The sequence below is a fragment of the Fringilla coelebs genome, assembly GCF_963513975.1.
Source record: "Fringilla coelebs genome assembly, chromosome: 27".
NCBI lineage: Eukaryota > Metazoa > Chordata > Aves > Passeriformes > Fringillidae > Fringilla > Fringilla coelebs.
The window spans coordinates 2,628,154-2,638,845 of record NC_140053.1 but is presented as its reverse complement, the minus strand read 5'-3'; the positions used below and the strand labels follow the sequence as shown (position 1 = coordinate 2,638,845).

At 57.3% G+C, this 10,692-nt stretch overlaps 1 protein-coding gene across 1 annotated transcript; it reads left to right on the top strand.

Annotated features, from left to right (window-relative positions):
• Positions 1-241: 241 nt before the first annotated feature.
• On the top strand, positions 242-10,260 carry TNS4 (tensin 4; the record flags this gene model as incomplete). The annotated part of the gene is made up of 12 exons (XM_084222316.1): positions 242-734; positions 4,165-4,591; positions 4,742-5,151; positions 5,966-6,052; positions 6,491-6,610; positions 6,857-6,949; positions 7,217-7,294; positions 7,689-7,760; positions 8,708-8,876; positions 9,171-9,239; positions 9,454-9,480; positions 10,008-10,260. 12 exons carry the CDS (start codon positions 242-244, stop codon positions 10,135-10,137), a joined length of 2,175 nt encoding a protein of 724 aa, XP_084078442.1. The 3' UTR covers positions 10,138-10,260.
• Between the last annotated feature and the right edge of the window lie 432 nt (positions 10,261-10,692).

Genomic DNA, 10,692 nt, shown 5'->3' with positions numbered 1-10,692 from the left:
GGGACTTGATTTCATATGAGCTGAATTCCAGCTTTCACTCCAGTGGAAAAGTCCATAAAAAGGGGATTTGGAGTCTGCTCCTGCCCGGGGCATGCCTGTGTAACCACTCCTCTCTGCATTCCTCAGATTCTTATTCCGCTGGAGACTGGATTGACACGGGGTCTGAGATCCCTGCTGGAGGAAGGAGGAGAAGGAGGAGGTTTCCCTTGGCCTCTAAGCTGTGAAAGCGGAAAACCAAAGCATGTCACAGGTCATAGAGTCCCACGTGCTGCGTGTTGGGCAGACTGTGTGCATTTCATCCCCTGAGGAAAGCAAGAGCCTGCACCCAGCAGGGTACCCCAGGCTGCCGGGCAAGTACGTCTACTACTCCACAGAGAGCTGGACTGACCCCCCCTCCATGGTGCACCCCAAAGCTCACCTGCTCCCCAGGTATGGAGCCCAGCCCCTGCAGGAGCATGTGGCTGCTCACACGCAGGGGAAGGACCAGCAGAATTCCTCCTTGGAGAGACCTCCTGCCCCGTGCCAGCTGAAGGAGGAGGAGAGCACCAGCACGGACCCTGAGGATCAGCCAGTGTCTCCCTCCCTGGATATAACCATAGAGACTCTCAACCAGATGATCCTAGAGATTGATCCCACCTTCCAGCCGCTGCCGTGCCGGCCAGTGAGGGCTGCAGGCCAGCCTGCTGCTCAGGGGGACACTGTGGCCACCAAGAAGCAGGAGCAGGAGGCAATAGGTGAGGCAAAGGCAGCACTGGGGCCACCAAAGCTCCCACCTGGTGAAATCAGAGCCTGGCTGGGCACACACCTCTCCCCTGGACCCACACAAGGTCCTGTGCTCCTGAGAAGGCTGGAAATGGGCTCCAGGGACATTCCCTGCTGTCCCCAGGGGGATCAGAGTGGGGGACTGTGTCCTGGCATCAGGGTTCCATATTGAGGAGCCAGAGTTGTGTGTCCAAGCTCTGCCTGACCCCAGTGCTTCCACAGCCCTGCTCTGGTCACTCTTGACGTGTCTCGTGTCCAGGCAGCTCAAAGGGGTCCAGAAAGGAACAGGGAAAACAACTTTTAGTTCTACCTGCTGTTCATTTCCCTGTGTTTGAAGAAAACAATTCACATTACAAATGGGACTTGCAGCTGTTGGAAAACTTCTAATCCCAGTTGTCACCACCAGTGACGGGCTCTGGGTGCCCAGTGAGGACCCTGCCCCCCTCAAGGGCAGCAGAACCTTTCCCAGGGTCACACTTGACCTGTGGCAGCCCACAGATTTGCAGCCAGATTTCCAGAGCCCTGGGCTAAGGTATCAAGTGTTGCACAACCATCCCATTTAAGTGTTCCCAACCCTTTTGCCAGGGAAATTCTTTTTCCAGGGCTTGTGCACTCCCTGGGCAGCATACCTGGCATAGGCAAGGCACCAGCAGCACATACCAGCCCTGTCTCTGCTCACAGTGCCTTATGTGACCCCTTGTGCAACTCTTCCCTGTCACCCCTGCAGCCCAAACTCTGATTTGTGATCCAGCCATTCCTGCCTGGGCTCCCCTGCTCATTTTAGGGGTTCAACACCCTGTGCACGGGGCAGCCCCAGCACATGGGGAGCTGACACTGCTGACAGGACAGGTCTAGGGTGGTCCAGGTGCCTCAAGCCTCACTGCTTCCCAAAAGATTTACTGCCCATCCTTGTCTTTACACATGGAAATACCTCAACAATCAGTCCCAGGCTGCTTTCCACAGCAAGGACAAAAAAAAAAAATTCAATTCTCCCTGAGGCCTCATGCAAACACAGGGAGAAGGATGAGGTGGGTGTGAGGGTCCTGGTGCTGCAGCACTGCAGGAGCCAGGCAATTCCAGAGCAGACAGTGTCCTTGCTTCCTGCTGGGATGGACAGGGCAGCCTTGCAGATAAAATACTGTGCCAAAGTGCAGATCCAGCTCTGGCTGCTCAGTGCCTGACCCATTCCATTGCCCCCTCCATGCTCTGCTCAGGGGCAGGAGCCCCAAGCAGCTCCTCAGGTAACATGCTAGTGGTCTGGAGAATCTGGCTGCAGATGTGGAACTGAACATCTGGAAAGCTGGCCACGAATTCAGTGGGGAAAGTCTCACTCCAGCTTTCATTTTCTTTTAACAGCTCTTGGTTTTTTACACAAACTTCCTCCCATAGTGCAGCATTCACTCACCTGCTCCTGCTCCAGCCCTGCAGCCTGTGCCCAGGTGTGAGGGGGGCAGGGACAGATGGTGCCCAGGAGAGGTGAGAGGGGCTCGTTCTTGTCTTGTCCAGTGGAGACCACCAGGAAGCTTTAAACATGGCACTCGATCCTGATGGTCCCTTCCAGCTCAGCACAGTCTGTGAAATGCTGCAGCAACAGGAGGCACCTTCATGAGAGGCACTATTCCTTCTGGATCCTTCTAGATCCTAGAGGAGAAAGGAGATCTCAGATCTTGGCTTGCGTGACATCTGGGCTCTGTGTTTGTGGCACTTTTGCCACTCCTTGATGCTGGAAAACTTGCCAAGGTCTTGAGCAAATATTTGAGGTTTAACCACAGGTGATAAGAGGAGCAAAGGCAGAGAAGTAGGAGGTAAAAGGCCTCATGAGCCTGGTGCACAGACACTTGTCAGTTCTTTAAACAATTCAAATCCCCATTTCTTTCTCCTTTTGGGGAGATATTGACAGAAAGCATCTGGCCAGCTCGCTGCAAGGGTTTGTGCACTGGTGCCAGGACATGTGGTCACAGAGCTGCCCCCAGGCTGGGCACTGGAGGAGCTGCTGCTGGCAGCAGGGCTGTGGAGGGGCTGGCTCTGCCTCTGTCCTGCCTTGATCCAGCTGTGTTCCCACTGGGGACCAGCCCTCCTGGCACACCCAGAGCCTCCTTGGCTGTGTTTATCCACTCTCCTGCTGGGATTGGCACAAAGGGGCTCAGGCAGTCACTTCTGTACAGCCCTGTGCTTTTCCTGCTCATCCAGCTCCGTGCCCCAGAGCTCAGGGTGTTGCTTGGGCCAGCAGCTCCCACGCAGCAGGTCCATCAGGACCTGTCACACCATGGGTAGGGAGCTCAGGGCTGTCAGAGCAGTTTGTCTTTGCTGCAGCAAAAAGGATTTTCCCTCTCTGAGAAACACCTTTGAGAAGGGGAACTTTCCTGAACTCCATGGCAGGGCAAGAACCAGGAGCTGAAAGCAAAGCTGGGCACGTCCAGACTGGAAGGGAGGTGCACACCTCTGGCTCTGGAGTGATTAGGTGATTAACCACAGGAGCAGCTTCCCTGGGATGTGATGAATCTGCCATCGCTGCCAGCACTCAAATCAAGTCAGAGTTGCTAAAAGGCCTCTTCCAGCTCAGCCAGAAATGCTGGATTTGTCCAAGGAAGCCTGGGCCTGACGTGCACCAGGCACTCCTGGTGCTGGCTGTGAGGTTCCACTGAGGCTGTTGGACAGGAGATCCTGTGAGCTGTGTTCTCATGTCACTAATGGCAAGTGGAGGGGCTGGCTCTGAGCACAAAGAGAAGGAAGAATCCCACAGCAGGACACAGGCACAGAGACTGCCTGGGAAGTTACTGCTCCAGAGAGATCTGTGCAGGGTGGGAGAAAGGAGGAGGGAGCAGCCAGCTCCTGCCTGGGTCTGTGCTTGCTGCCAGCATGGCTGCTCCTGTACACCAAGAATGTTGTCTCTGCCCCTGTCCCACGTGGATTTTCCACTGCCTCACTGCCCCAGCTGTACCTGGGGCCAGGTGACATCCCCTGCTCCTCTGCCCAGGGTGTGCAGGGCCACCCTCCGAACCTGACGTCACCCCGGGGGGAGCAGCCAGGTGTTTTTCTCTTGAGTCAGGTACAAACAGAGCAGCTGCTGGAGGGAACACCCTCCCCTGGCTGCAGGTCTCGGCAGGTCCTGGCTGGGTAATGCTGGCGAGGGGGGTCTGAGCAGCCAGACGTGACCGCACGTAACCCCTTCCCTGGGAGCCTGCCAGCACGGGGGGGGTCACTTCACCTTGGGGTCTGTGAGGGATCAGCCCTCACAGGGTCTCAACAAAGGGCACTGCCAGGCCCCCAGCCCTGCAGAGGGGGAGCCAAAATTCACAGCAGGAAGGACAGACACGTGTTCCTCACAGAGCTTTGCTAAGGAGCCCAACTTGCACACCAGATCCTTCATGACCTCCTCTCTCTCTCTCTCTCTCTCTGCAGACATCAAGTACATAGAGCTGACACCAGGCAGAGCCACGGGGCCTGACCTGCCACAGGGCTCCCCCAGCCCTTCAGGCACCCCCTTCTCCAGGTCCCCTCAGACCAACAGCTTCCTGCCCCAGAAAGGGGCACTGGGAGGCAAATACAGCTCCAGTGACAGCGTGGTTTTCTCCAGCCCACCCGGACCCCCAAGCCCCCAGCCGGCCGCCCTGAGCTGCAGCAAAGCATCCGAGAGCACCAGCGCTCCCTGGCAATGCCTGGCAGGACAGACGGACACAGTGTCCTGCAGCCCCGGGGCCCTCAGCACCTCCCCAGGTGTTGACAATCTGCTGAAGCCCGTGCAGGTGCTGAGGGCCCGGCAGAGGGGGAGCTGGGTGTCCCAGCTCTCCACCAGCCCTGGCTCTGACACCAGCTACATCCTGGGCAGGTAAATGCCCCCTGTGCCTGCTGGAGGGGGCACAGGGCCGTCCCTCATTCCCTGGGCTGGGAGATGATGCCCTGCAGGGTTGGTGCAGTGGCTGCCATGGTCTCTGTGTGTGAACAACCCCCCGATCTCTGCTCTGTCTCCCTCCTGCAGCAGCACCCACTCGCTCCACAACGACGACTCGGATGCTTCGGCCGCTGCCTCCCTGTCCCCTGCCAGCTCCTTGGGCAGCCCCTGCTCCCCTTCCTCTGGCATCGTGGCTCACCCCAGGGAAGCTTTTGGCCAGAGATCCCCCCAGCCCCGGGCAGGCAGCGCCCCCAGCACCTCCCTGGCCCAGAAGGGCCAGGCCAGCAGCTGCCCCCCCTCCATCCTCACCTCGGCTGCCGACATCCCGGTGCTGCTGGTGAACGGGTGCCTGGAACAAGGAGATGGACCCCCCCAGCTGGCCAGAGCCCCCCCCAGCTGTGCCACACAGCCCCCCCAGGCCAGCTGCAGCCCGGCCTCGAGGCTCGGGGGCCTGAACAACGCTCAGTCAGCGCCCACCCTCAGCTGCCTCTCAGACAGTGAGTCACGGGCAGGGTGGGGAGCAGTGCACAGCCCAAAACTGCTGGGAAACGGGGGCAGACCCCATTTTCCCTCTGCTTCAGCTGCTTATATTCCCTCTGCTTATAGACACAAAGGATGAGAGGTCCTTGCTGTATTTCCCCATGGTCCAGGTGCTCTCCAGCCTGAGGGTGGTGACCCAGGATTAGGCACAGCTTTCTGCCCACCGGTGTCCTGGGACATGGGCTCAGCAGCCAGGAATGCTCTGCTCCCTCCAGGAGATGCAGATGCACCTATTTATAGTACCTGAGAATGAGAAACATCATTCTGTGCTGTCCTGTCCTGTTTGCAGACCCAGAGCGGGTTGGGAGGAGGGGTTGGGGTTCCTGTTTCCTCCGAGGACACCAAAAGGTACCAGGGTTCACAAGGTCCCTCATTCAAGGGCAGACACTGGGGCTATTGTTCTCTGGAGGAGATGAGCAGAGGCAGCTCTCGGGGCAGAGGGTTTTAATTGGGAACCTTATGGGAATAGCAAGAGGGTGTGTGGGTCAGATCCTGGTGTAAATCCCATGGTCCAGTGGATTGTGCAGGGCTGGGCAGGCTGGCACTGCCAGGGGATTCCATGTGACCCTCTCTGCACTACATCCCAGCCTGCCAAGAGAGATAATTACACGGAGAAAGAGCTGTTCTGAGGAGTGGGGGGGAAAGGATTCAAAAGGATTGAAAAACCTTCAGTCCTGGCCACCCTGAGAGAGAAATGTCTTTGCTGGGCTCTGCCATCTGTGCAGGTCCTTCAGTTTCCTGCAGGCCTTGACATCCTGTGGTCTCTTGCAGGTCCCCTGAAGGCTGGGCAGCCCACCATGAAGTTTGTGATGGACACATCAAAATTCTGGTTCAAGCCAAGCATCAGCAGGGACCGAGGTGAGGCAGGAAAGGCTCTATGGGTGTGACCCCACCTCGGGCTCTGGCCTGTCCCCAGAGCTCTCTGGTGTCCCTGTGGAGACTCAGTGGGGGCAAATCAAAGCCTGCTGGGGGTGATGGGTGAGGAGGGACCCTCTCAAGGGTTGGGTCATGGCCCCTCTGTGTCCTTCAAGCCCAGCAAAGCTTCTCCTGCCTGTCACACAGCGTGGCCTGGGCAGGGTCTCAGTGTCCTGGGGACTGCAGGGACCCGTGGGACCAAGCCAGGGCCCTGCAGGGACGCTGCAGTTGGTGCCACACCAGGGATGTGCGTGTCCTTGGCACACGCTCCAGAGCTTTTGCTGCTGCTGCCAAGGAGGGACTCCCTGCAGAGCAGCAGGGCACAGGGCAGGGAGTTCCCACCTGTTGTGTTTGGCTGAGCCCCTGCCTGTGCTCTGACAGCAATCCAGCTGCTGAGGGACAAGGAGCCGGGCACGTTCCTGGTGAGGGACAGCACCTCCTTCCGGGGCTCCTTCGGGCTGGCCATGAAGGTTCCTGGCTCTCCCTCCGGCAGCCAGACAGGTATGGGGGTGCACAGGGGGGCTGCTTCAAGGGTTTGACTGAAACTACTCAAAATAAAGCCACAGAGAAGCCACAGCACTCTGGTGTGTGGGAGGTGCCGGCAGAGAGTCTCTGGGTGCCCTCTCCTCACAGGGGCTGGCACCATGGTGGTGGCACAAAGCAGCTCCAGTGATGCCCTGGGACAGCACTCTGGGGTGGCCAGGGGTGACACAGTGGCACTGATGCTGATTGTGGATCCTCCTGCAGGTGAGGAGAGCAGTGACCTCGTCCGGCACTTCCTCATCGAGTCCTCCACCAAAGGGGTTCACCTGAAGGGTGCCAGCGAGGAGCTGTATTTTGGTAAGGACAGTGCTGTGCCCACAGCAGCCCTGGCAGCCCCAGGAGCTGCTCCCAAAGCCCCTGGAAGCACCAGCCAGGACCAGGTGAATGTGCTGCACATCAGCCAGCACAGGAACCCCCCAGGTCCTGCCTGCACCTCCCTGACAGCGAGACCCTGGCTCCAAAGCAGGAACAAGAGCTCCCTGTTGGGACACTGCTGCAGGGTGCAGGTGTGTGGATGGGGGGTTCCAGGCAGCAGCCCCCCCAAACTCACAATTCTGGTTGCAGGGAGCCTCTCTGCCTTCGTCTACCAGCACTCCATCACCCCTCTGGCGCTGCCCTGCAGGCTCAGCATCCCCACCCGAGGTAGGAGATGCAGCAGGAGGGAGGCTCCGGGCGGCCCCTCCCGCTGCTCCGGGGAGGTGGGCGAGGTCCTGCTGTGGGGAGGGGTCTGAGCCCCCCCCCCCGGGTGCCTGCGAGGGGCTGCTCCCCTGGCTGCAGGTGGAGCAGGGACCGGCAGAGCTGACCTGGGGACGGGAGGGTGGTGACTCCCTTCCGCTGGGGGCAAGGGAAGTAGGAGTGGGAGATCAGAGGTGAATGGAGAGGGAAATGAAGGACAATTAAGTTAATTACTGCTCTAAACCCCTGTAATTAGAGTGGTCCTGGGCCTTTGAGCCTCTTGTGAGATAAGGAACGGCCAAAGAGGTGACCAGCTCAGCCTGGCCTGTGGCATCACTGCTCCTGCTTGTCCCTTGTGCAGATCTCGCTGATGGAGAGGACAGCCCTGACTGCACCCCTGAACCTGCCCTGTCCCTGGCCAGGAAAACTGCAGGTGAGGACAGGAGCCAGCTGCTGCCCCTGGGGACAGCCTTGGGCACTCTGTGACAGCAGCAGGTCACCCCTGTGCAGGGGTGGGCACTGGTGTGACATCCCCCTCCAGCTTTCCCATGGGGCTGGAGATAGCTGCAGGATTTCTGCAGATTTTTCCCTGGGCTGAAAGGGAGCCTGATATTTTTAAGGAAAGGAGACTTTGGTCCTCAAGTTGCTCGAAAACACAGTTCTTGACGTCATGAGGCTGAAAAAAGACCCCCTGGTTCCACAGTTTTAAAGAGTTCCTGATTTTTAAGCCTCTCTCCTGAGGGCTTCAATTGGGGTGGAACAGCTGGAGCTTTAGGAGAGGGATGGGCAGTCAGGGGCTGGTGAAATTCCCTTATAGGGCACATGTAGGAATGAAAGCAGGATGGGGAAGGGTCTGTGCACCTCAGCCTGGGTGGGCTCCAGGTGAGAGCAAAGAATGAAGGGCAGGAGACCACACGGATGGGTCACAACGCAGGCCGGGGAGCTGGGGACTGCTTTGTTTTGCTGGAAATTCTGAAAAATCAGTTGGCAGGCTGGAAGTTTAGTTTGACCCAGAACAGACCTTTAAACAGCTCAATCAGCCTGAAATGTCATGTTTTAGGTTGGCCGTCAGCCCTTCGTTAGCTTGGGGTATTTCTGCTTTTCATTAAAGGAAATATGTAATAAACAGAGAAAAGAAACCCAGCAAATGTGACATTTAGAAACGGGAAATTAAATACTTTGACTTTTACAACAATTAGTGCAAAGAATTAAAGCAAACCAAACGAAATTAGTGAAGAATTTCTGAGTCACCAAATCTTTTAATTTTCGTCAAAACAAACCTGACCCGGGTCCGTGTGAGGGATCTGCAGGGTGACCCCTGGGACCCAGCCCTGGCTCTGGCCCGGGTCACATCCGTGCTGAGCTGTGCTGTCCTTGCAGTGTGCAACGTCCTGTACCTCAACTCAGTGAATGTGGAGACACTGACAGGAGCCCCAGCCATCCTGAAGGGCATCTCCTGCACCTTGGAGCTGGAGACGCTGCCCACCCCAACCCTGGTGCACTTCAGGGTGACGGAGCAGGGCGTCACGCTGACCGATGTCCAGAGGAAGTAAGAGCTTGGATGGGCCAAGGGGGGGTTCATGGAGAGGCAGCTCCCTCCTCACCTCCCAGCCTCAGGAAAACCTGTGCTGGCTGGACAAATCCATGTCACCATCCAGGGATGGATTTGACACCTTAGCAAGGGGTGCTGTGTTTGGTGGCGTCGCAGGGAAGCAGCTGCACTCAGGGTTGGGGTTTTGGGATACCTTGAGACCCTCAGTCTCCCACAAGCACAACAGGATTTGTAAATTTGTGTCCTTTCCCAGGCCCTTCCCTTTCCTAACGGTTCCCTCTCCTTTTCCAGGGTGTTTTTCAGGCGACACTACCCCTTGGCTGCCATCAGGTTCTGTGGGATGGACCCTGAGAACAGAAAGTGAGTTTTGGGCAGCCGTGCCTGTCGGGGCCACCCGCTGTGCTCCCTTCCCTGTGGTTCCCAGTGCCTCTGCACCACTTCAAATCCCAAATCCCATAAAACTGCCCTGGGCACACCATGCTGGGGTGGATCTAAACATAACCCTTGGCTTTGCAGCTGATGGAATGAGTTAAACATCAGCCTCTGAGCAACTCCAATTCTGTTCTTCCCCCAGGTGGCAGAAGTACTGCAAGTCCTCCAGGTAAGAGCAGGGACCTCCTGCATGGAGTGGGGGGCTGGAATCCGGGGGAATGCTACTGCTTTGGGAAGTGGCTGCATTGCAGAGCAGCAAAGAATGAGCTCAAAAAATGAGGAGGGGATGTGATAGAAGTTACCATGGTGGCAGGATGAGGCGTGGGACTGATGGGTGAAGTTTTGGGCAGGGTTGCTCTGTAGGTTTGGATGAGAGGTTTGGCTGAGCCCAGTTCTCCACATCCCCTCATGCAGAACCTCCCCGTCCAAATCCCACAGCCTTCCCAGGGACTTGTGCTGGGTTCAGGAAGTGAGTTTATATCTGGCTCTACCTTGTGCTCAAGAATCTTTTCACAGCTGGGGAAGCCTTGCCAAAAATGCTCCTCCCGGCTGCTTGGCTTCCAAGGAAACGTGATTGGGGAGCGGGCCAAGGTGGAATTGCTGGAACTGGGATTTGGCTTTGTGGCTGGGCTGGTTTCAGCCTATTCCTTCAGATTCCTGGATGCAAACTGAATAAGCCTCTTTTCCTTCTCAAAGAATCTTTGGGTTCGTGGCCAAAAGCCAGACAGACTCGGAGAACCTCTGTCACCTGTTTGCAGAGTACGACACCGTGCAGCCAGTGTCCCTTGTCATCGATCTGCTCCGCCAGCTCCTGCCCAGCCCATAGGGACACAACCCTGGGACACTCAGGGCCAGCAGCTGCCCACACACTGCTGAGCTTCTCCTGCTCCCCTTCTCCTGCTTCTGGGTTGCATTTTGGCAACAGCAATATTTCAAATTTTTTGTTATGCACCGTCACATCAGGAACCTCAGCTAAAGACTTTCAGCTCTGGTGGGATGAGATGCTCCTGCGAGCCTCTCTGTGGGGCACTGGCTGCCCCAGGGAAGGGATGGGAGCTGCCCAGGAGGGATGGGAGCTGTGCTCTCTATGGAACCACTGTCCCTCAACTGGACTGTCTGCTTTGAAGGACCACAGTGCTCTGGCTGGGGTTTCCACCAGCCAAGAGGTCCCCTGTTCTTGGGGTGTCTGGGCTGGGGGAGGTCATGGAGCTGAACTGAGCTGCGCTCCCACCATTGGAGACTCAGCCCTGACACCCCAGCGCTGCAGGAGGGAAAGCCTGGGGAAGGAATCACCCCCTGAGCAGCACAAAGAGGCAGCTTTGCAAATCAAAGTGTATAAAATGACTAAGTCCTGCTGGAAACCTTCTTGCCTCAAGGAGCA